Source organism: Notamacropus eugenii, chromosome 1 (genome assembly GCF_028372415.1).
Source record: "Notamacropus eugenii isolate mMacEug1 chromosome 1, mMacEug1.pri_v2, whole genome shotgun sequence".
NCBI classification, from domain to species: Eukaryota; Metazoa; Chordata; class Mammalia; order Diprotodontia; family Macropodidae; genus Notamacropus; species Notamacropus eugenii.
Genome location: NC_092872.1, coordinates 639306864 through 639333105, shown reverse-complemented (window position 1 = coordinate 639333105; position 26242 = coordinate 639306864). Strand labels below are relative to the sequence as shown.

At 41.9% G+C, this 26242-nt stretch overlaps 1 protein-coding gene and 1 long non-coding RNA gene across 2 annotated transcripts in view; one reads left to right on the top strand and one right to left on the bottom strand.

The window, feature by feature from the left end:
• The window catches only part of SLC1A4 (solute carrier family 1 member 4), a 47700-nt gene extending 26248 nt beyond the window's left edge, over positions 1 to 21452 (top strand). The window contains exons 5-9 of the mRNA XM_072635406.1: positions 1183 to 1416; positions 3847 to 4041; positions 6862 to 6996; positions 10622 to 10852; positions 21295 to 21452. Of these exons, the coding sequence (XP_072491507.1) occupies positions 1183 to 1416; positions 3847 to 4041; positions 6862 to 6996; positions 10622 to 10852; positions 21295 to 21370 (871 nt within the window). The 3' untranslated portion in view covers positions 21371 to 21452. The remainder of the gene's footprint in view (positions 1 to 1182; positions 1417 to 3846; positions 4042 to 6861; positions 6997 to 10621; positions 10853 to 21294) is intronic.
• LOC140520935 (uncharacterized) lies at positions 16601 to 25857 on the bottom strand. Its single transcript, XR_011972718.1, has 4 exons — positions 25625 to 25857; positions 25130 to 25229; positions 24916 to 25041; positions 16601 to 17617 (listed from the first exon to the last, which is right to left on the bottom strand). It is a non-coding gene; the product is annotated as an uncharacterized lncRNA (long non-coding RNA).
• Positions 25858 to 26242: the final 385 nt, after the last annotated feature.

Below are 26242 nucleotides of genomic sequence, written 5' to 3'. Positions count from 1 at the left end.
CAGACCCAGCTTAATATTTTTTACTCAAAAAAACAGACCACATAAAACCGTAATTTAAAATCTCCTGAGCATCAGGTACCTTGACCAGTTTCAGGAAAGATGTTCATCAGTTTTGCTATTAATTTGTCTTACCATTCTGCCCATCTTCTCTCCTCCTACTTGCATAAAAACCAAAACTCCCTGTTCATTTCCTATCGTAAATAAAATAATTGAAATTGTCCTCTTCCTAGTGTAGATGATTAACTGATTTTTCCTAGTCTAACCCTCTTTGTAATAATCTCCACCCTAGGAATATGCATGACATTATTTTAAATAGATGTGCACACCAAAATCAATAGACCTTTTGCACAAAATCAGTTTCTTATGTCACGAAAGAATCAGAAAACCTTCCCAAAAGATCAGTTTTGTGTCACAGCAATTCTGTTAGGTAGTTGTTAATCCTTGGTGTTTATCATTAGGGAAATAGGCAACAGAAGAGAAATATAAACAAGGTTACAAAACAGGCAGAAGTTACCTATTAGCTCCCAGGGTCTGTTCTCACCCTTCATCCCACTTTGAAAACGTATTTTTATTGAGCTTCATTCTTTAGAACAAGAAAGGGCATATAGACTAAGGAAAAAGACAAGATTCTAGTCAGGGGTATACTGCCATTTAATTATGACCTTGAGTCAATCGGTGAATAAAACTCTTCTTCAGTTTTCTGGTCCGTAAAATAGGAAAAAAATACCTTTCACCCTCCCTTGTCTCATCATGGATATTGTTCTTCGCTCATATTTATCAATAGGGAAATAGTAGAGTAACTTAACAAAAGTCACAAAGCAAACAGCAGCAGAGGCAAAATTTAAGCTCAGAAATCAATTGTATTGAGCTCCATTCTTCAGTAAGATGAAAGTGACATAATCCAGAAAAGAAGCTAAAATTCTAGTCATGGGTCTACTACCAGTTAATCGAGACCTTGGGCCAATAAGGAAATCAAACTCTTCCTCAGTTTCCTTGCCTATAAAGTGGGGGAAATACCAGCAGTCCTATCCTACATTAACATGGATGTTGCAAAGATAGGAAAAAAATAAGGAAGATGAAAGCCTTCTGACTCCTATAGCAGAAAGACATTACCTGCAGAGATACTTCTAATCTGAAAGGTCAGGTACTTTTTCTAAAGAGTCTTTTATATTTACCCCATAGGTATGTGCCTATAGGTATTATGTTCCTTGTTGGAAGTAAGATTGTAGAAATGAAAGACATCGTCACCTTGGTGACAAGCCTGGGAAAGTACATCTTTGCATCAATTCTGGGCCACATCATCCATGGAGGGATTGTTCTGCCGCTCGTTTACTTTGCTTTCACACGGAAAAACCCATTCCAATTTCTTCTTGGACTCCTCACACCATTTGCAACAGCCTTTGCAACTTGTTCCAGGTGAGTAGCCTCCAGGTGCCATTGTTAACTAATGCCAACTAAAAACTGATTATGCTTCTATGTCCCCATCTTTTCTCTGGAAGGACCCAATTCCCCCAAGCATCCATGTACATGAAGAAGGATAGAGATGGGGACAGTTACATAAACAGATTCTAGGCCATAGAGTAGTTAGACTGGTCTTCTCACTTTTAGTTGTTGACTACATCGCTTCATTAGCTGCGTTGGGCTGTAGTTCTGGATTTGTCCATTCAGTTCATTAAATATCTGTTACACCCCATATGCCAAGGATTGGCCCAAAATGCTCTGAAGATACAAAGACAGAAAAAAACCAGCCTCAGCCTTCAAGGAGTATGTGCTCTCTCTACTCCTGGGATATGACACACATATATATATATATACACACACACATATATACACACACACATATATACAAAGTGTATATACAGTAGTACAAACTAATCGAGAAAGAGAGAGAGACTGAGACTAATGACAGAAGGTAAGGTCAGGGAGGACAAGGTTCAGGAAAGACTTCCATGTATTTTCATTGGCTCTCGCCCATGCCTGGAATTCTCTCTATCCTCATCTCCACCTCCTGGCCTCCTAGCGAAGACCCACTTTCTACACGAAGTCATTCCCAATCCTCCTTAATGCTAGTGCATTCGCTTTATTGATTATCCCCAATTAATCCTGTATTTCTATCTCATACGTACATAGTTGTGTTCCTGTTGTTTCTCCCATTAGATTATAAATTCCTTGAGGGCAGGGAGTGACTTTTGACTTTCTTTATAACCCCAGCCCTTAGCACTGTACCTGGCACATATTAGGTGATAATAACTCATTGATTTCCGTTTGCAGAAAGTAGCGCATGAGCTGTGCTTGGGAAAGAAAGTGAGAACTCTTAGAGGTGTAGATGGGGAGAGGGAAATGCATTCCAGACAGACAGCATCAAATTCCCTTCTCACCATTCATGTCTAGAGAGAGCAGACAGAAGTAATCTGGAACAGTCTATTGATGTTGCCCAAAACAGCAGCACACCTTCACTGCAGCCAATGAAAACTTGGCCTGTGTAAAGTAAGCAGATTAGCTCAGTAAGGAAACACATTCTGGGTAAGTGCCTGGGCTGGTCAAACTTGCACTCACTGAGAGGTGCACAGGTATACTTTTGGGCCCAGAGGGAACAACTAAGAAATAGGAAGCCATCGCAAGCAACAGATTTCACCTCAAATCAAATCAACAAGCATTTATTAAATATTTATGATGTATTGAACCCTGGACATGCAAAGAAAGGCAAAAAGACAGGCCCCACTTCCAAGCAGCTCACAGTTTAATGTGGGACGACATGCAAACAACTATGTATGTCTAAGATCAGTACAGGATAATTTTGGAGATAGTTGACAGAGGGAAGGCTCTAGCATTAAAGAGGATTGGGAATGGTCTCTTGTAAAAGTTGGGACCTTAACTAGGACTTAAAGGAAACCAGGAAGCAAAGATGAGGAGGGAAGGAGTTCCAGGCATGGGAGAGAAGGAAAATGTCCAGAGCTGAAAGATGTTGTGTCTTATGTGAGGAACATCAAATAGGCCAGTGTTGGTGACCTCCATGTAAGGAAAGTCTTTCTTACAATTAGAGGTGTTCAGAAGTAAAATGGACTGTTCTAGGAAGGAGGAACTTCCTTCTCAAGGAACAAGATGCAGTTAGAGAGTCACTTGCCAGGGATATTACAGAAAGAATTCTTGTTCAGGTATTGGTTGGAGGAGATGACCATTGAGCTCCCATCCAACTCTTAATTCTCTGAGGCATAAATTTAGGAAATACGACAGAAAGATGATGGTAGAATATTTACTGCCTATCCAAAATAATGGGATGAAATGGTACCAAAGGATTGCTTAGTTAGTATTAAAAGAGGAGGTGGGCTCAGTTAGCTTTTTTTCTGTTATATTTTATTGTTTTCACTTAGAAATCTATTTTCTCCACCCCTCAACTCCTCAATGAGAAAAGAAACCCTTGTAACAAATGTGTATGGTCATGCAAAATAGTTTCCCCATTGGCCACGTCCAATAAATATATGTCTCAGTCATCACACTCTGAATCCACCTCTTCTCTGTTAGCATGCTTTATCATCAGTCATCTGGAGTTCACATTGATCATTGTCTTAGACTTCTTAAGTCTTTCAAAGTTGCTTGTCTTTTTAATTTTGTTATTACTATAGAAGTTGCACTCCTGGCTCTGCTCATCTCAGTGCATCATTTTATACAAGATTCTTCCCAGCTTTCTCTGAAATTCTTCAAAATATTGATAATTTTTTTTAAAAGAAAGAAGAGGTAAAAAGTAAATCTGTTATGCTAGGAATCATGTAAGACCCACAAAGAGATTCTGACTTGGGCTTGGCTGGACAGGCTGTTTCCATCTGACTTTCTTTTCTTCATTTCTAGCTCAGCCACCCTCCCATCCATGATCAAGTGCATTGAAGAAAATAACGGTGTAGATAAGAGGATCAGTAGGTTCATCCTTCCCATTGGGGCCACCGTGAACATGGACGGGGCAGCCATTTTCCAGTGTGTGGCAACTGTATTCATTGCCCAGCTTAATAATGTGGACCTGAATGCCGGACAGATCTTCACTATTCTGTAAGTGACTATCTTCTCTGAAGCTGGCTCAGAATTTTAGGGATTTTTCTGGTAAACATTTTTCAAAAGCATCACGAATATGAAAGAATTCATGGGCAAAAAGGTTAATGTCATCTTGCTGAGGCTCAGTTATAGCACAGAAAAGTAGTAATAAATCAATTCTCTGAAAACAAGGGTGTAACAAATAGAGGTTAAAGTTTAACAGTAGCTCACAGGGAAGGTCAGAGTGTGCCATCCCCTGAGGGAAGCTCTTCAAGTGTCTTCATCTGTTCCCCCCAAAGTCGCGTGTCTCAAAGAATGTGGACTCTAGTTCAGCAGCTGCAACCATGTTTATTTTTATTCAGCACAGAGCAAGGCATATGATAAGCAACAGTGTGGCTGTAAAGGGTTACTAAGGGGAAGGAAAATGCACTACACAGAGGAAGGGGGTCAGCCAATGTGGCCTGCATGGAGGAGAGGAGTTGCAGGTGTCAGAGTCTCTAGGAGCAGGCATTGAGGCTGCGTATCTACACATGGGCACCCCTTGCTGCTTCTGGGAACACAGGGGAGGGAAGTCAGCTATAGCTGCCAGCCTTCATACTCAGATATGTTGGCTATTAAGGTCACAGTGCATAGCAACTCTACATTTCTGTTATTATATAACAAACTTCTTACTCTAATCCCATGACACATGGGGTAGGATCAGGTGATCCCTTCAAGGCTCTTTCATCTTTGAGGTCTATGATTTGGAGACGGGAGATAGGGGAGGGATTTTTCAGATCATGTCCAACATATTGTGAATTATCAGTGAGCTGGTCAACGGAGAAAAGTCTCACACTTAGAGCAGAACATTCATAGGACAGCTAGGTGATACAATGGGTCTAGAATCAGAAAGACCCAAGTTCAAATTCATCCTCAGATTCTTGATAACTGTGTGACCCTGGGCAAGTCACTTAAATAGAACATGGGGATAATAAGAACACTTACCTCCCAATGATGTTGTAAGGATCAACTAAGAGAATAATTGTAAAACAATGATTAGCACAGTGCCTGGCACATAGTAGGTACCATATAAATTTTATACTATTTATACTATTATTAGTTAGGGTACCACCCATTAATGTTAACAAGCAGGCTGACAATGGTGTGATTCTAGAGCACGCTCTGCCTAGATCCCTTTTGTATTCTTTGTTTCAGAGGCTACCATGGCCAAGGAATTCCTCCCCAAGTGGCCAGACTCCCAGTGACTAGCCTTTCTGTACTTAGGCTAAGTACAGCTTAGCCAGGTTCATTTGAAACCAATCTGGTCAGTTGCCAGGTCCCTGAAGCCTTTCCAGGAAAGGTAAAACCTGCCAGTTTTCCCTCTGCTCAGAAAGCCTCAAAGAGCCCAGCCTCACTCACCTCCACACCATCGTGAGGCATGGGAGCTGGGTAGTCAGTGTATGGCTAATAATTGTGTGAGTTCTCAAAGGCCATGCCAACAGGGCACAATCCTTGGCACCTCCTGCCACGCAGCAAAGGCATCAAACGCAGATCTGGCATCAGACTAAGCCATTGTGCAAGGGGGCGACACTCATGGGATATTAATAGTCAGCGCTTTAAGGTTTGTAAGATACTTTTTGTTACACGTTATTGTTATTATGTTTGATCCTCTGAGGTAGATGCTATTATTAGCCCTATTTTACAGATGAGGAAACTGAGGCAAACAGAAATTAAGTGACCTGCCCAGGGTCACAGAGATAGTAGGTGTCTAACGCAGGGTTTGAACTCACCTCTAATTGGCTCTAAAACACTGTGTCATTGAGGTGGGCCGCAGCAGGATACATCCTCCAGGCACAGCCATTCTCATACACATGTTAAGGTGTAGGACGTTGTATGATCAGTATTAATAGAGTGGAGTTCCCACCTTGACCAAATCATGGATCTTTTCGGTAATAATTAGATAATAACAATAATGTTTAAATAATAATTAGAGCTGTCGTGATAGATTGGGTGGCTGGTTGTCATCCTTTGTTCGCCAAGAGGACCAAAATGCCATTACTATGCTAGAGTCGAGTTACAGTGTGTTTGATTGTGGCTGATCAGACCAATGCAAACTCAGAATGCTGTAGGGCAGTTAGGACACAAGTAGTCCATGTAAACGTTTAGGATGGGTCCTCTAAATTTGCACATTTCTCATTTCCTTTGAGCTGTTTCAATTCTGCTTTGGTCACAGAGTGTAGCACCTTCTCTGATGTGGGCATGTCATACTGAGCAGTCCTGTGCCAATGTCTCCCATGTCACACAATCAACATCAGAGTTCTTAAGAGACCTTGAGAGTGTCCTTGTATTGCTTCTTTTGACCACCATGTTGGTGCTTGCCCTGTGTGAGTTCTCCATAAAAGAGTCTTTGGCATCCAAACAGTGTGGCCAGCCTATCTGAGTTGTGCTCTCTGAAGCATAGTTTGAATGCTTGGCAGTTTAGTTCAAGAAAGGACCTCAGTGTCTGGTACCTTATCCTGCCAGGTGATCTTCAGAATCTTCCTAAGACAATTCAAATGGAAGTGATCCAGTTTTCTGGCATGGCACTGGTAAACTGTCCAGGTGTCACAGGCATACAATATTGAGGTCAGCACAACAACTCTGTAGACTTTCAGTCTGGTAGTCAGTCTAATACCTCTTCCCTCCCACACTTTTCCTTCAGAGTCTTCCAGATACTAAGCTAGCTCTGGTGATACATGCGTCAACCTCATTATCAATGTGTATAGGAAAACTTCTACATATTCACTCCGTTTTATGCTTAGTGAAAGTGAGCGTGTTGTACATAGCAGCAGTGACCATCTATGCCTTGCCCTCCCCCAGGGTGACCGCCACAGCCGCCAGTGTTGGAGCTGCAGGAGTGCCAGCCGGAGGTGTTCTCACCATCGCCATCATCCTGGAGGCCATCGGGCTGCCCACTCATGATCTCTCCCTGATCCTGGCAGTGGACTGGATCGTGTAAGTACCCACCCTCTGGGGCTGTGTGCAGATGGGAGACAGACACTGGGTGAGTCATAGGACCAGGGTTCGGATCCCACCTTTGCCACTCAATACCTGTATAACTTTAAAAATTCATTTCATGTCCCTGAGCCTCAGTTTCTCCATCTGTATAATGAGGATGCTGGCTTATGTGGCATCTGAGGCCTTTTCCAGTTCTATGCCTGTGTCCCTATGTTCTTTCTTTTATGGAGCAGCTGCTCTGTATCAAGCCCTGTCCTAGGCACAGAGAGAGAGGCAAAGAAAAGGTAAGTCATGGCTGCTTCCTTGTAGGAGTTTACAGTCTAACTGGGAGAAAAGATTTCTGCATTAGAAAAGTCAAATGAATGAGACCAGACAAATAATCATAACTATTAATGTTCATATAGTTTAAGTTCAGAAAGTAGTCTACATATATTAAAGCCTTCCAACAATTCTATGAGGTCATTATTACAAGTTCATTATCTTCCTTTTACATTGAGGAAAAGGAGGCACACAGCTAAGAGATGCTGCAGGTAGAATATGAATCTGAGCTTCCTGACTCTATGCCCAGCCCTGTATCTGCTAACCAGGCTCCCTCTCCTAGAGCCAAATGGTAATTCTCAAAGGGTCATTCCCCACAGACTTAGAAAACCCTAAAAAGAAGCTGCTTGAACTCTTAAGTATGGCCCCATAACCCTGGAGCCAGCAGAAACTGTGGAGTGTAACGTCTTTTTCAGGAATCCTACTTTGGCCTCTTTACTAGCTATGAGACTTTGTGCAAGTTATTTAACTTCCTAGGGTCCGAGTTTTGTCATCTGAAAAATCATAGAGGTTAGATGAAAGGATCTCTAGGGTGCCTCTCAGTGCCAACATTTTGTGGAGGATGCTGATGGCACAGTCTTCCAGGCAGTCAGTGACAGAGGTAATCCCAAGGAACAAAGGCTTAGGAAAAGTCCTGGCTACTGAGTGGTACCAGCTACTGGAAGGAAAGCTGATGCCACTAAGAATCTTTACCCAGTTGACTCCTTCCTCTGCAATCTGCTGACACACCAATAAGAGAGAGATTCCAAAAGGGGAAGAAAGCAACATGGTGGATGAGATCGAACAGTAATTGAGATCTGCTAACCTCAACAAGATGAAAGTTGGGAAGACTTACCAATAATTGATATTTATAAGCATAAAGGTTTCTAAAGCACTATAGCGTTAGGGTTAGAGTTCAAGTTAGGGTTGGGGTTCTGGTTTGGGTTAGAGGTAAGGTTCAGGATAGAATTAGGGTCTGGATTGGGATTAGGGTTCTAGTTAGAGTACAGTTCTTGTTAGAATTAGGGTCTCACTTCACCCGCAGGGGTGGTAGGAAATATATTTTATTATTTTTATTACCCCAGTTTTACAGATCGGAAAACTGGAGCTCAGAAAGTTTTCATTATTTGCTCTTGGTTGCACAGTTCATCAAATGGCAAAGGATTCGTAACTGTGTATTCCATGCTGCCTGTCATTTAATATTTCATTAAACTCAGTATTTATTCCTTGTCTCCAAGCCTGTTACAGAGACTCCAGATCAAGTTCTAGGTGTTGTTACTTGAGTCACCTGTAGCCAAAGACTGTATAACAGAAGTGGTTTTGTCCATTTTACAGACACGTGAGCTGAGACGCAGAGATGATGAGTCGACCTCAACCCATTCCTCACTCCCATCCCCTCCCACCCCGACAGCTTAAGTTCGAAAATTGGGGATAGTGCTTGGATCAGTCAATAAACATTTATCAAGCACCTACTATGTGCCAGGCTTACTAAGCGCAAAAGGGGCTAAAGACAGTTTCTGTTCTCAAGGAGCTTACCATTCCATGTGGGGAGACCACATTCAACCAAATACATACAAAGCAAGCTATGTACAAGATAAGTAGGAAATAGTTAACAGAGACAAAACACTAGAATTTAGCTGGTTTGGGAACAGCACCCTATAAGAGATGGGATTTTAATCCCTACTTAAAGGTAGCCAGGGCAGTCAGTAGGTGGAGCTCTGTAGGGAGAGTGTATTTAAAAAAAAAACAAACGTGTCCTGGCTTTCTGCTTTCGTTCTAATCTTGATTGCATTGAGTTTTTTTGGTGCAAACCCTTTTCAACTGAATATAATCAAAATTATTCATTTTGCACCTCATAATGCTGGAAGAGTATGCTTTGAGTTGGCATCCAAAAACTCTGTTTCTAGGGCTTCTTGAGTGGAACTGACCTTTTCTAAATGCTAAATTTTTCTAAACACTAGGCTCATTGCTTCATATTTTAGAAAGAATCTGGTCTCTTTACTTGGCATGATTTATCTAGCACCGAAGTAGACCCATGAAGTCAATGCCTGAAGTTGCCACCTCCTCCCCTTTTTAGGAAGGTTTGTCTTTAGGATAAGAGATGTCTCAGACTGGTTTGCCTTTTTTTCCTCTTTTCAAAGGGTTTCTCCTTCCTCCAGTACTAAAGAAATGACTATTTCTGAGGTAACTGATTAGGAAACAGTTGGCTATAAAATTGGTAAGATGAGGCCCTAAGTAAAGACAACAGCAAGGAAATGGCACATGAGCTCCCCAGCAAGGGAAAATATCAATTACCATCTAGGAGGCAGAGGAACAGAGAGCTAGATGTAGAATCAGGCCTGCCTCAGACACTTCGCTCATGGTGAGACCTTGGGCACATCCCTTGAATTTTTCAAGCCTCCTTTCCCTTATCTGTAAAATGAGGGTATTAGACTTAGAGCAGCCTCTAATTCTTTTCTACATCTGTAACTCTGTGATCCCCTCTTCTTGTCTTTCTTTCTGCAGCAGGGACACCACTGTCTATTTCTGCAAAAATTTAGAAAAGTTAATCTGTCAGTTTTCCCTTTCTGTAAAATGGGGTAAAGATAACCCCTTGCCTCCCTCAGAAGGCTGGTGAATCTCTTGGTTTTCCCCGTTTGTAAAATGGAGCGAAGATAATCCCTTGTCTCCCACAGAGGGTCAGTTATGGGAGGCTCTGTCTATGAGAAATCAGTTTTAACAGCCAAGAACTATTTGAGGACCAGTTACTATTAACAGATTCAGTGTTAGGATACATTGGAATCAGGAGACATCATGCTCTTAGTTTATGCTGTCCAAAAACATAGCCTCTCTATACTTGTGGCATCCTAGATTTAGAGAAGTAAGGGACTTTAAAACTATCTAACTCCCTCCTTTTAAAGAGGAAGAAATTAGGGCTCTGTGTGATTTGCCCTTAGGTAATATAGAGAGGAAATGGCAGACCTTGGATTTGAACCCAGGGCCTCTGACTCCAAAGCACTGGAGACGTACATACATACATGTAGACATATAAATCATATATACATATACACATATATACATGTATTTGTATGTGATGTGTATATATATGCATGCGTGTGCATGTGTGTATTTTATTATATAATGTATTCGTATAAAGTATAATTAATAACTATGATTTTATGATTAATAATTTTATGATATTATATGTGATATTTTGTTTTATTATATATTATAAGCAGTCATAATACCGAGATAGGGAATGCTCCACCGTTTGCTGTACATTCAGGATCAGTGTGGGCATGGCTTTGTCATAATAGCTCCGTGTTTTCTTTTTGGCCATCCACAGGGACCGCACCACTACTGTGGTCAATGTGGAAGGGGATGCCCTGGGTGCTGGTATCCTCCATTACCTGAATGAGAAGTCAACAAAGAAGATTGACCATGAACTCAGCGAGGTGAAAGTAGAGGCAGTCCCCAACTGCAAGTCTGAGGATGAGACCTCCCCTCTGGTGACCCACCGAAACCCAGCTCCCACTCCAGCCAGTGTCCCTGAGTTAGAATCCAAGGAGTCAGTCCTGTGAGTGTTGGTGAAACCTCACACTGGGCCCACCACAGATGGTGTGCCAGTGTGTTGGCCCTGTCACATCTGGACCAAGCACCTCTTGGACCTCTGTGCCTCCTGAGGGATGCTTTGGGATGACACCCTAGGCGATTTGTGTTACTTAGTGTGTACCCTGGGGCTTCTCAGTGGGACCCACTCATCTTGAACCGAAACAAACACTTCCATGTTTCTTGCTGTTCATGTACAGATGCCGCTCTGTATATGGGTGGATGTGTGTATGTTTGCTTTTGTATGTGCATACATGTGAATATCCCTTTCTAAACATCACCCCGAAGACCTATCACCAGCACTTGTCAATTAAAGCTTAGAAAAGAGCAAATATATTCTCCACTGAACCCTAGTTAGTTACGTGGGAGGCCAGGTATTGGTTAGTGTCCCCAGGGACTCCCTAATTTTGCCTAATGAGTGGAAGCAAATTAAAAAAATTGGCTTTCTCCTCTCTCTATGCCCCACCTACCTTCCAACCTCCCCAGCAAATGGAATCAATAAACCAAGAGCATTCCAGTGTTGTGTGGGGAGCTTGTGCCATAAGATGAGTGTATGTGGCTTCTGCATCCATGGTCGTGCTGTACCAAGTGAGAGCTTCAGCATTGTTCACATGCCAACCAATGACACAGGGTCTCTAGTCTTTTAGGGAGACAGAGGTAGACTCCCTTCTAGTCCAGAGCCCCAACTAGCTCAGTCCACCTGCCCCCACCCTCACTACCTATCAAAGCTGATCTCTTCCCTGAAGTTGGCAAGCTAGAATTTTGGCAATGCTGCAGCTCTGTGTATGTCTGGTAATTAATTCTGGTCTGACGAGTCACAAGATCACACTCTGTGGTGCTGTACCCATGGTGTAACGTTAGCTGTCTCACTTAGGGGTGTGTGTGTGCATGAGAGAGAGAGAATTATAGGTTTCATCAAAGCGTTTTAATTATGTTACTCCACTCCTTAGGTTGACACATTGCCAAAAGGGCATCACCAGCCAATCCCAGGTCCCCTTGCTTTGATTTGAATTGGCTGTTTTGAGTAGAATCAAACATACTTTCAAAGGAAATGATGGGGAAAATAATCAGAAACTAAACAACATGCCCTGCATTCCTCTAGATGGGGGATTCAGGCAGGCTGCCTCAATGGGGCTTACTTTCTAATGAGGGAAGATAATATAACACATAAAGGGGGTCTGGAGGAGAGTTGGGAGGAGAGGCTGTGGCTCCACCCAAATCAAACTTTGTGAGAGGTTTTGGGGCATTGAGCAAAGAAGGCGAGGTATTCCTATTAGAAAGAATTTGATTGTAGATGGAAGAGAACATAGATCTACTTCTGACTTTGGTACTTCATGCTTGTGTGACCTTGGGCAAGTCACTGTACCTCACTCTTCTCCCCTCCCTCTCCAGTCTGTAAAGTGGGGGATGATAATACCTGTCTTTTACCTACCTCACAGGGATTTGGTGAGGCCAGCTAAGTTAATCTAAAAAAAGACCACTGAGCTCTTTGGAAGGAAGTATCAGAGAGGTATTTTTATTGAATGACCAAGTAATAACTTTGTTCAAACAGGCATCAATCATCATTCAGACTGATTTTTGTAAGCAGAGCTTTGTTCCATGTTTGTGTGTATGTGTGTAAATGTAAACCTCCATTGTATTTCATGAAATTTTGTTTTATGCTTTTTATAATGAGTTCAGTCGAATCTGTTGCTGGATTTTTTCAGTAATGCAAGGTTTTGTCTCTTTAAATCATTGTCATTCTCTTGTCCAATCCCTTGGTCTCTCTTCTCTGGGGTGAATGAAAGGGCAGTTTTGTACCACCTGGCTTTGCTGGAGCTCACAGTGAAGGGCAGTAATTATCACAGCATGTGATAATTCAGCTGCATTTGAGGCGGGCCTCCTTTCTCAACCCAAACTGGTCCAAATCCAGCCCCAGGTTTCTCCCTTTCCTTCTCACTTTGCCTAGAGCTGCAGGCAAGCTCTCACGAGCTCTCTTCAGTGCCTAGCACAATGTCTGGTACATAGGTGTTTAATAAGTGTTTATTGATTGATTAAAAGGGGTAGAGAGAAGGATGCTGGAACAGGGCAGATCTATCCCTCCCCCCCTCCTCCTCCACACATCTTCTCTCTTTGTAGATGTGTGTCCTCTGGACCTGTACCCAGGCAGGAGGCAAGGAAGGAACCAAGGAGTGTGTAGAGGTGACGAACAAGTCTCGGTTCCCCCACATTCCAGAGGAAAGTCCTCTTGCGTAGCTCACGTGAAGCCAGCTTCATTAAACAGTCCTCTCCTGAAGCTCTGTGACAGCCAAGGCCGGTACTTTAAGTAAAAAAATAAACTGAAGTCAATGAGAAAGGCCAGCAAGGTGCAAGCATATTTTTCTCTCTTACACACAGGGGAGCTCATTGCTAGCGTCCTGGACTCAAATGGAAAGATATTCTAGTGGTTTTTAAATGACTAACTCTTCCCTCCCATTTCCCCGCTCTTTGTGCCCCAAAAAGTATGTTACACACTCACTGATGGTTTGCCTTTTGTTTTAGTTACCCATTGAAAACCAGTTTTTGTCTGTTAAGCCCTTCCTTGCTTGGACTTTGGTCTAAACTGCCACAGAAATAAATGGCCGGATGCCCTGATTTGGTCCCCAATTTCCCCCTTCATTCACTCATTCAGCCAAAGGCAATTAAGTTGTAGGAAGGAAAAAGCAGAGCTGAGAAAATAAAACCTAATTATATTATGTGATATGCTTGACCCTAGAAGTTTCGGGGGAAGAGCGGGGAGTCTAAGTTCATCTGTTGAGTTAATCAGTCCTCTCTGAGATACTGAAAGGAACGGGAATTGTCAACTTCCTTCTGCTTTCGTCTGGCCCAAGCCTGCCAGGAGGTTGTTTCATAGAAAATGTACAAGAATTAAGATGTCACTTTCTCAGTGCCCATGACAAGGTCTTCTTACTTGTCCTTTTCTGATATTTGTTGTAAATGGTGGTCCTCTCTAATAGCTCTTTGGGTGCGTGTGTATGTGCGTGTGTGTCTGTGTGCATGCACATGTATGCGTGTGTGTATGTGTATGTAAGTTACTTGCCTTAAAACAGAGCACAGTCTTTGCCAACAAATACATGATTTCTACTGGTTTCTGCTGCCTCTTTTATCTTTTTCTGTTCCACTCATCCTAAAAGTCCATGTTTTATAACCAGATTTAATGGGATTATCACCAAAAGGAGGACCCATTGATCATCTTCTTGGGTGCCTTTGGGGACCCTGTATTGGGATTTTTAATGCTCTCCTATGCCAGTGAGGAACATAATATAGTATTTGGGTGAAATGAAAGCTTCAAGTCTTATTTCTTGCCACATACTAGCTGAGTAACCAGGAGGAAGTCACATAACCCCTCAGTGCCACAGACAACTCCTTTAAGATTACAAGTGGCAGAAGAATGTGGCCAGTTACAATAGTGGAGGGGCTTTCCATGTTGGAGGTTCTCCATATCCATAATGAGTTTGGACCTCCAAAAAAATCCTCCATAGAGGAGCATATTACTCAGTACTATCCCAGAATACCATATGAGAACCTGGAGCAGTGTAAGCAAAGTGAAGGAAAGGGTAGTGATTGTGACAGGCAGCTAGCTACAGTGGTTGGAACGTCAGGCTTGGAGTCAGGAAAACTCCCCTTCCTGAATTCAAATCTGGCCTCAGACACTTAGTAGCTGTATGACCCTGGGCATGTCACTTAACCCTCCTTGCCTCAGTTTCTTCATCTGTAAAATGAGCTGGAGAAGGAAATGGCAAACCTCTCCAGTATCTTTGCCAAAAAAAAACAAAACAAACAAAAAAAAACTCCAAATGGGTTCATGAAGAGTTAGACATGACTGAACAACAAAGCTATTGTGACATAACAAATTCAAGAAGTAATAATTAACTTGCCACCAGTGGATCCTGGATTTCCTTCCTTTAAAAAACTAGGAAACAATTAAACAATTTTAGAATGCCATTGGCACTAGCATGGACCTCCAGGTCAGCTTTCTGTGTTGACTGGTAGGCTGAGTCATCTCATAACAACTCCAATTAGAACTAAAGATTTGGGATGGAAAAAAAATGGCCAACCCCTAACTGGTGCTGTTACATTGTGTCATTCTGCACACAAAATTGCAGTACAGCTGAAGATGCTGTATGGTGATAAAATAACCTTTAGAAAGTGAAAATTAGTCTACAAAATCATCCTGGAAGATTGGAGGACTGGATTTCAAGTCATGCAGCTGTGAAAGGAGCAGACACAGGCCAACGTGTAGTATCACTTGATCTAGATTTTAGTCCCCTCACTTGACACTGCAGTTGGCCCTGTTTTCAGTCAAAATGTAGGGCTGAAGAGAGAGAAGCCCATGTTCATAAGGGGACAAAAGTGGCCCATTAACTGGTGATAGTTGAGGAGTGACTTTACTCTTATCACTCTAATGGTGATGAGTATTTATTTCAAAGTTGAAAACTTTCAGGAGTAGAAAATATCAAAGGATTCAGGCTCATGGGGATGACTCAACTAAGAGAACCAAGCTCTCCTCACTGGCTCCTTCTGTAACAAATGCAAAGGATGCTGGTAATATTAAGTTTGTGATTTGTCATCCTTAAATTAACGACCATTGTGGGGCCTAATATGTCCAGGAAGGTGAAAATATTCTCAGTGAATAAATTCAGCCTGTCAAGTCTCCTGAGATGTTAGGAAAAGGAATAACAATTTTAACTTCCTTTTCCACTCCTATCTTTTGCAAATGTGTTAGGAGGTTTGGGTACAAGATAGACAACTAGAACCCGGATGTGATTCTGTCTGTATTTATGAAAAGTGTTTCCTTACCATCCCCTTTCTGCTTGCAAATACTTTTTGAGCACCTATCGAAAGTCTTCCCTATGCCTAAGTCTATCTTAGCCCTAGCTTGGCCTATTTTGAAATTCTCAGAGTTAGCATTAATATGGTTGGGGGCCTTCTAACTTGGACTGATTTAAGCCAGATGTGAAAAGATGGCCCATTTCACCCTCTATTAAATGGATACTATCTCATATAACATAGGATCTTTATCCTTTTGGTAACTCAGCCAATGCATAGTAGAAAATGGCGGAGGGGAAGTATCTCAAGGACATGTTTTATCTATTGGCTGATTGTTGGGCCCAGTCCAAGGCTGTGGTTCACTGGTTGCAGATTACTAACCAAACATCTATGGTAACCTCTGCCCTTATGTAACTTAGCAGAGGCCACAGACAAAGGCAGCCTAAACAGTAACAAGCATGGCAGAAAAATATCTGAAGTGTGCAAGGGAGAGAAGAGTGGGTATCTGAAGCATTTCTGGGGCTTCATCCTGCTCCTGGCCAGTATAGAGTGATCACCTTGAAATAAGTTTTGCAAAGGGAGTGCCCAGGAAACTTCCAAAAATATGAACAAGTCCAGGTGGTTGTCATGAGTAATTCTCCTAATTAGGCTGTAAAACCTCTCAAGCAAGGGCTGTCTTCATTGATGCATGGTGAATGTTTAAAACAACACTAGTGATACCAAAAATAAATTATGACAGATAGGTAATTCAGAACGTGTGTTTAATAGGTTGTATGCTGTCTTTAACAGGGAAGGGACTAATTAATCTGTCAAATAGTGGGGAAGTAACCCATTGAAGTAGCTTGGTGTGGTACCTGAGATAGCTTTAGCTGTGCTCCATGCCATTACAGGCCATGCAATCTGGGGTGGTGACCACTCAGACCCTCAGATTTTGATAACCCATGATTAATTGAAAAGATAGAACAAGCAGTAACTCAAAGATACATGTTGAGTGTTGTTTCCTGCCCTGTGAAAGCACATTCAAAATTTCCAGATGGAGGTAGCACACCCCTAACCTCCATCAGGTATGAGAAGATACCCACCATCTTGCCAGGCTCACAAAGCATTAAGGGAGCTCTGAGAAGCCACCACTGCATTGGGTACCTGGGAGCCCCCCAGCTGGGGTGTGATAGCTGTCGTTTCCTAGTGCCGCACTGGAATTTCCAACTTCATTATAGTCGTAGCCTTCCACATTTGCCATACCAATCTTTATTTTCTTTTAAATAATGGAGACCGTGTTCTTCAAATTCTTGAGCAGTTTGATAAAGTGGCAGCCTTTCAAATTGAGCTAGTTAAACTCAAATTATGGAAAGAATCACGATAGTGGATAATAAACTTATGACATCCCTTACCATCAAGAGGTGGTACTGGTGGAAATGCATATGGATTCTCAAAAGGTTTGGATAGACTTGATGTGACAGAACCCATAAAGGGTCACCAAGAGGTTAGGAGATACATACATACATACACACACACACACACACACACACACATACACACACACACACACATACACACACACACATATAGACACACACTTGCTCTTTAAAGCTGATACCAAGGAAGACAGTTATACCTTCCTATTGCCAGTTACCTTGGGGCTACTCCTGGCAACAAAGTACTGAATGGAATGAGCAACGGGTCCTAGCCCGTAAGACAATTCCTTTGGTGCGTGTTTGTTCATTTAAATTTTCTTCCTCTCTCTCTCTCCCTTTATCCTCTGGTCAGTTTCTTCTTCCTTTCTCTTCTCATGCCTTAGGCCAGCTAGGGACCCCCCCCATGGTCACTTGATGGAAAGAACACTGGATTTGTTGTCAGGAGGAACCTAGATTCAAATCCTACCTTCTGCCCTTCCTGGTTGGATGCTTCTTGTCCAGATCTCTCAGGCCCTCCTCAGTTTCCTCATCTACAACAAGGACAATAGGATGAAATTAAATAATGCTTGTAAAACCCTTTGAAAACCTTCAAGCATTACCTAAAAGTTGGTCCCCTAGAATCCTGAGCTCTTCAAACCCCAGCTCAAGTGCTGAGCTGGTAGACTGTTCTTGCTTCCCATCTAAGCCCCTAGGCCTTGAGCACTTTCTACCTTTGGAAATTACTTTATTGGTATACCAATTTCAGACCCCACCCCTACTCCCACCCCCCACAGTAGAGTATAAGCTGCTTGAGGGTAGATCAAGTATAGATGCATTTTTTGTTTTTTCTTTGTCTCCACACAGTGCCAGCATCAAGTAGGCACTCAACAAATGTGTTGAACTGAACTGCATTAAACTGAATTGGTGACTCTGAGTGTAGAGATTACTGATTGTGTAAAAAGTGCTATCTTTTATGGTCTCCTCTTGGGCCTCCAGAGCCAATGAAAACTGTGGTTACACACGTGCGCGCACACACACACACACAGACAAATGTATTGGATTTGGTCTCAATTTTTAAAAACAGCTGTACATTTGAAGTTTAGGCTCCATCATAGAATTCCAAGAAAGTTATCCTTGCTGTGCTCTTGGCCTAGTGACTTGAAAATGTCAGAATCAGCCAACTTAAATAATCAACATACAAATTAATCACAACGTAGCCTGAAGTCTCCCAAGCAATCCTGAATCAGTTTACATTCTGTCAAAGTCATTAATGCTTCTCTACTCGCCAGCATTTGTATCCTTCCTCACTCGGGGAGCCTGAAAGAGGAGGACACATCTGAACAGTCTGGCCCACTCAGCCAGTCTGTGCCTCCGCATTATGGGAGGGTGGCAATTCCAAACTGGAGCCCTGATAATATTTTGACAGCTGCTTAGGAGGAATCAGGCTTTATAACAAAACTGTTGCTCACACAGGCTTCAGTCTGTGCCTTCCAGCATCCTTGGGTCCTACTGTTTCCGTTCCCATCTCCCACCCCACCTCCATACTACTAGCCCCAGAATAAGCATAAAGGCCAACAATCCCTTCTAGGTGCAAGAATGATCTCCCTTGGCTTCAGTTTCTGCCTCTTAGCAGGGGAAGATACTCCCACCACCCACCAAGAGAGTACAGGGTTCTTCAGCTCTGGTCCACAGAGACCATCAATAATAACTACAGAGGCAGACCTGACCCTGAGAAACTGGCCACAGGAACAATCAAAGCAAAAATAGTGTATGAAGGCTGTCATTGTTCTGTTTTGAAGTTGTTGGTTTTTTAACTGGATCTACTTCTTTGATACAGGAAATCTCATCTATGAACCTTCTCTTCAACTTAGAGTCTGAAAGTTGCCCATGTTGCTGAAAAGTTAAATGATATGCCCAAGCTCACCTAGTCCAGTCAGATCATACTTATTAAGCGCTTACGGTGTGCCAGGCACTGTGCTAATTACGAAATACAAACAAAAAGAAAGACAGTCTCTGACCTTAAGCAGCTCTTAAGGGGGAAGACACATCAAGGGGAGGAGGGTCCATGCATAGGGGGCATGGTGGCAAAGTCCAGAGAACTAAGAATGGCTGGTCTGCACCCTTCCTCAAAATGGAGATTCTGGGAGGAACTCACCAAGGGGAGAAAGGGACCATCAGAGTAGAGGGAGAAAGCAAATGAAACATCGTGGCAAAATCTAGACAATGAAACGACTGGGTTGGACCCTTCCTCAAAATGAAGGTTCCAGGAGGAACTGGCCAATGGAAGAAGGAGGCCACAGGGACAAAGGAAGGAGGAAAGTATATAGTACATGCAAGGCCTGAACTCACATCTTCTTGACTCCAAAGTCAACTCCTTATTCCACTATTCCTTGCTACCTTTAATTTTCTGTGTTACATAGTCCTAAGGCAAAAAACAAAACAAAAACAGCCACACCAGGCCTTTTGATTTCATAATTTTAGACATGCTAAGCATGGTAGGGTTTGGGACCAGGCCATACAAATTTCTGATTGAATGAAATAGACAAACTGGGCCTGGATTTCTTAGGTTGGTTTGTCTCCAAATTGAATTGTCACTGTTTTCTGGATCTGAAAATCAACCTGCATTAATATGTCAAAAATCTGATTTAGTTGGTGTGGGAATTCCTTTCACCAACACAGATTATAACTTGTCCATATTGGTCAAAGGTTGCAATGTCATAAAATTCAATTAATTAGAACTCGGGTAATCAGAACCTTCCACTGGAATTTTTCCATATCACATGTAGACTGAACCTAGCAACAGTGTATCCTAGGAGCAATAAATAGCTTTCACAATTGGAAATTATCTTTCATTTTTTTAGGAAAAAGAAAAATCACAATAAAATGAACTCCTATCTAGGATTTTTTTACTTATCTAATTTTCCAGGGAATATCATCAGATTAATATAGATTCTGCCCAATTTCCTACCCCTTTTACAGGTATAGTCTTATAGAACAAACACATATTTAGAAGGATGACCTCCCTGCCCCCCCCAAGCAAATTAAATTCAATAAACAGTTATTAAGATAGTATATAGCATGTACCAGGGATCCTGCTAAGTCCTGGGGATACAAATGAAAGCAAGCAAGATGGGAGATCTAAGCAAGCTACCTCAATGGGGCTTACCTTCTAATGGGGGAAGACAAGGTAATACAATACCTAAGGGGGGCTGGAGAAGAGTTGGGGAGAGGGTCCATTCCTGGGGTGGCGTGGTTTAGGAAGGGAAATGAGGCAGAGGCCTGGCTCCAGGCACAATAAGGTAAAAACACCTATCAGAGCTCAGGGTGGTTCTGGGAGCAGAATCTAAGGTCCCGGTGGGAAAGAGGTAGATTTGATGGCCAAGGGAAGATGATCTGGTTTGGAGCACCTTGTTAAGTATCAGTTGCCCCAGAATTCCAAAGGGTCAAAGAAAGATTCCTATTTAGCTTGACAATTTCATTTTAGATTTTTCAACAGAGGTTGAAACATAATTAACCAGAAGATTCACTTAACCATGATTCACATACACACATACCTCTGCCATTTACTGGGCACTCACAATATTTCACAACCACATGGGAAGTTTAAATACAAGAAGGCAGTGAGAGCTATTACATCTCCTGACCTTGCAGATGAGCATTAGTTAAGTAACTTGAAGCAAGTTGTGTTGTTCAGTTATATATAACCCTTTATGACCTCATTTGGGATTTTCTGGCAAAGATACTGGAGTGATTTGCCATTTCCTTCTCCAATGAATCCATTGCATCATGTAATCAGCTTTTAAGTAACTTTCCCAGGGTCATACAGCCAGGAAGTGTCTGAGGCTGGATTTGAACTTAGGTCTTCCTGACTCCAGGTCCAGGGCTCTATTCACTGAGCCACCAGCTGTCTCTACAGTTAGCAATAACAAGGCTCATTTCTTAGCTCTGTCACTGACATTTGGGTGCCCTGAACAAGTCATTTAACCTTTCCTTTTTTAATTTATAAAATAAAAGGGGAAAGGAATTTATATAGTACCTACTATGTGCCAGTCACTGTGCTAAAGTGCTTTACAAATATCCTCACAACAGCTATGGGATGTAGGTGTTGCTTTTACCCCATTTTACAGTTGAGGAAACTGAGGCAGACAGAGGTTAAGTAACTTGCCTAGGGTCACACAGCTAGTAAAGGTCTGAGGTCAGTTTTTAACTCAGGTCTTCCTGATTCCAGGCTTCCACTGTGCTACCTAGCTGCCTCCAAGAGTATTGGATTGGATCAGAAGTTATATACACCACAGCACTCCTGAGTACAGCCTGAACCAAACTGAAATGTAGTTCCTATCTGATTTTAATGTGGTGATGTATTAATAAAAAACAAGTGTGTATATATATATGTATGTATGTATGTATGTATGTATATGTATGTATGTATGTATGTATGTATATATATATATATATGTATATATAAATGTGTGGTTTTCTAAGTCAATATGGAGCCCACTGGGATCCTTACATATGGCTTGGAGGCCCCCATTTCTATTCTATTTGAGTTTGACACCTCTGCATCAGATGACCTCTAAAAACCCTCCCCTCTTTTCCAATGATCCTATGATATACCCAGGAAATATGGTCTCACTACACTGTCTCACATATAGAAGATACTTTTGTCAAACTGGATTTAAATCCCCTTTCATAGGGGAACTAAAAAATACCAGGAGGCAATGTGGTTGATATCAAGAGTGGCCTCCTCAATCCGCCCTACCAGACAGAATTCATCTTTCATAGAAGCCAACATTAAGTACAGTATTAACCATGCCCCTAGAAAGATTTTCACAAAAATAGAGGATGCAAAGATCCAGCTGCAAAGTTTCAAGAACATGGAGATACCCAGGACTCTCCATTAAACCTCTTCTCCTGTGAAAGCTCTTGGGGAATGTGGCTTCACAAGAAAAGAGTTCTCCATGAGATATTTTTATTCCATTTACTCCATTCAGCCCAAGTTTTAAAATGGTAAGGCCTTAGAGTAAAACATACCTCAGAGCTGTGGCTATGAATTGCATTTGATGACCTCTTTTTCTGTCAGGGAGACCTGGAAGAGTCTCTGTGTAGCAGGGGTCAAATCGGGTCCCCCCAATCTACTTGATAAAGTTATAGGATAAGGACTGCTAACAGAAAGGATAATCATAGTAAAACTGGATGTTTATTCTTGCTTCTTGCTGAAGCACATTCTCTTTGCTAGAATAATATAGTCGTAGATTGGCCTCTATGACTGGAGATGGGAGAGGTTGTCTCTAAAGTGAATGGTCACTGAGAGTCAGGGGGAGGTTCTAGTCATTCTATAAACTATACTGTAATACCAAACCTGAACTGCCAGACTGATCTGATTCAGGCCTAGCCCAGATTTCAACATCTTACTTGGCCAGGAGGTCTGGACCTTGTAAATTGTTTGGCTGGGGCAGATCCTAAGTGATGAAAAAGTGAAATACCTATTCCACTAGCCACAGTCCTACAAAAGGCTTTTGTCTTCCAGGGGAATGTAATGAGTATAGTGAGCCACCTGAATGTTTTCTGTCTGTATTTGTCCATGTGTGCCTTTGCAAACTTTTGTAACTTAAGCATTTTCTGTGGTAAAAGAAATAATTTACTGTCTTAAATCTGATATCCACATTGTACCTTTTCTAGAAAGGATCCTCACTTTGGAGAAAATCCCAGGCAATAGGCACACCTAGCCTTGTTTTAGAGATTTCCTCAAGAGTTTTTTGCTCAAGAGTAGAGGTAGAGCCAAAGACAGGAAGATACCTGGCCCCTTTCTTTGGGGTAAATCCAGGTCAAGGTGAACCTAGAGTCCCTTTTGAGAATGGGGTGGGGGGAACCTTGTTTGTGGGGGTATATCTGCCAATGTGGCTTTAGTCCCTTGGATCCAAGGTTCCTTCCTCCTGACTTGGTACTGTGAAACCTGAAAAACCCCAGGTAACCTAGGTCTGGGTCTTTAAACCTCAGGGAAAAATATTTACCTAGCCCACTGACTGGAACTGTGTATCTGTACAGACAGGTGGGAGAAATCAAGGTTTCAAATAATGAAAAGACAAACTGAGGCAACACTTCTAGAGTATATGGCAAAATGTATTTAAAGGAATTCTTTTTTCTGTGGTCAGGTTGCCTTCAAAAGGCTCCTGCCATGGCGATTCTCCTCTTGCCCTCAGATTTTCAGATGCAGTTACTGATCACTTGTCCTATTTCATAAGGAAAGACACTAGACTTTAGCTCTGGGACATTCCTTTCTTAAACTTTAAGCCACAGGTTTTTTACTTTAGGTTACTTTTTCAAACATACAAGGTCATTTTGTTGAATTTGGAGCAGATTTTCTTTCGTATATCATGGAATCCCAAGATTTTCAAGTTAGAAAGGACTCAGCTGTCATCAAATCCAAGCCAGACTAGAAAAGAATCCCCATCCTAACATACTCATCTTGCTATATAAATGGTAGCTATTGTCATTACTGGATGACCAAAGATAGGCTACACCCCAAGAAGTCTTTTTAAAAAATAGGACACCCTCTGTAAACAGACACACGTCAGAGGCAAAGCAAGCTCAAGGAATATGACCTCCAGTAATAAAAAGAGAGGGCAGATTATGGAATCAAGAGAGAACAAGCCCTGGCAAAGAGAGAAAAGTGAGCCCAGATGAGCAGTCCACCATCCGTCAGAGACACTCTGCCCTAGAGTAGGGAGGTAGTGTGGAGATGCCCACTTGGGATTTGGGTAATGCATAGAGGAATGCATGTACCCACCTCAACTGGCCCCCATTGAGACTTGAAGGGATTTAGGGAAGTATACAAGCTATGCCTGTCTTGATTGACCCCAGTGAGACACAGGAGTAGTTGCCCCCCTTCGCACTGACCCCTACAAGAAGGGTTGTTAGGAATGCTGTAGGAGTTGGGGCTCCCATTATCAGCAACTCTCTTTGAGAAGACTAGACCAGAAGAAAGCTGATTGTTAATCCCTCCAAAGCTGTCTTCCTGTCTGACCAGACCAAGAGTGAACCTGTTAGAGGCTGGAGTCCCCAAACGCCAATGCCTCCCGTGTGTTATTTATGAAACAATGCCTTTGCTCTGAGTGAATTTTGCCTACTTGCCGAGGGTGAAAGGTGAGTATTGTTGGAGCTCACAAGCTATGGATATTGGAGTTTGGAGATGGACCCACAGAGTGTTCTTTGAACTCCAGATAGCAGTGGTTCTTCAAGAGGAAGTACCAATGACAGTGCAGCTCTTGGCAGGGGTGCTAACTTAAATGGAAAGGCAGCAGAATGGTTCCAAGGGAGAGGAACAGAAATAGTTTCATTGAATATATCATATAAAAGCCTGGTTCCCAGAATTTTCAGGAAAAATACAAGAGTTTACTAGGGCAAAGTCTGGTCTCCAATGGAGATATGGAACTGATAATTCACAAAGGAAATGCAAATAAGAAATTGACACTTAAAAACACTTTAACACTAATAACATCACTTCAGTTGTGTCCAACTTTTCATGACCCCATTTTGGGGGGTTTTCTTGGCAAAGATACTGGAGTGGTTTGTCAGTTCTTTCTCCAGATCATTTTACATATGAGGAAACTGAGGCAAACAGGGTGCAGTGACTTGCCCAAGGTCACATAACTAGTAAGTGCCTGAGGTCAGATTTGAACTCAGTAACTTAATAATGATAGCCAGCATTTACATAGCATTTTAAGGTTTAAAAAGCCCTTTCCATATGTTATCTCTCTTGATCCTCACAACAACCCCATGAAGTAGGTACTATTAATATCCCCATTTTGTAGATGAGAAAATTGAGACTGAGAACCATTGAGTAACTTACCCAGTTTCACACAACTAATTAGTTTCTGGGGCAGCATTCAAACTCAGGACTTCTTGACTCCAAGTCCAGCACTCTTTCCAGTAGGCCATCTGGCTACCACTTGAAAAAATGTTCAGCTTCATTTTCCTTAAGGAAAGTCAATCTAAAACTAATTATGAGGGCCCATATCACAACTATTAAACTGACAAAAATAAACATAAAGAATAAAACTCACCAAGAGATGTGATAAAATACTCATACATTGAGGCTGTCAATATAAATTGGTGTCATCTTCCCAGTAATACATCCATTAGAAATATATCTCAAAGAAAGAACTGAAATTTAAAAAAAAACAACCTTGCTCCAGCTTGTCAATATCTTTCCTAAAATCAAGTGCTGAGAACTAGACACAGAACTACAGATTTCGCAAAGAAAGTTGCTTTTATCTCCTTTCTGCCTGTCCAACTGTGTGACATTGTTCTAGACATGACTATAAAGAAATCCCCCTGGTTTCAATACGGATAATTACAGACCGACAGAAGGTCGTTTTTATCACTCAACCTGCCTAACTACCAGAACTTGCATCAATAATCCAAAGGTTTCCAGTCTTTGGTTTTGTCCAGGCCTCCATAAATTCTTTAGAAAGAGGAAGAAACAGCTCTTGAGGGGGTAATTACTCGCCTCTCACTGCATGCCCTACAAGAGAGAAAACTAAGTTACTTTATCTTACCTAGAATAATGGATATGGGAGACAAGGGTCCATCTTACAGGAAAAGAATGAACTGAGTGGGAAAAGCATGTCCTACAGCACTTTGGAAACTCTAAAGCACTCTATCAGACAGTCGATAAACATTTACTAAGTACTTACTATGTGCTAGGCTCTGTGCCAAAGACTGGAACGATGAAAAGAGGCAAAAGTCCCTGTCCCAAAGAACTCACAGTCTAATGGGGGAAGTGACGTACAAATGAGTTTGTACAAACGGGATAAAGAGGAAATAATTAAAAGAGAAAAGGCACTGGAATTAAAAGGAGTTGGGAACCTTAAAATTTTTAAAAACAAATGTTAAAAATTGTTTTCTATACGTAACTAGAGAAACATGAAATACTAATTTAAAAAAAAAAGAGAAGTTGGGAAGGGCTTCCTTTAGAAAGTGGATTTTAGTTGGGACTTAAAGGCAGTCAGAGAGGTTAGCAGTCAAAGTGGAGAGGGGAGAGCATTCCAGCCCAGAGTTGAGAGGAGTCTTGTGTGTGCAGTGGTCAGATCCAAGAGGATGTGGTGGGGAGTGAAGTATAAAAAGACTGGAAAAGTGGGAGGGGGCTAAGTTGAGAGGAGTTTTAAAGGCCCAAC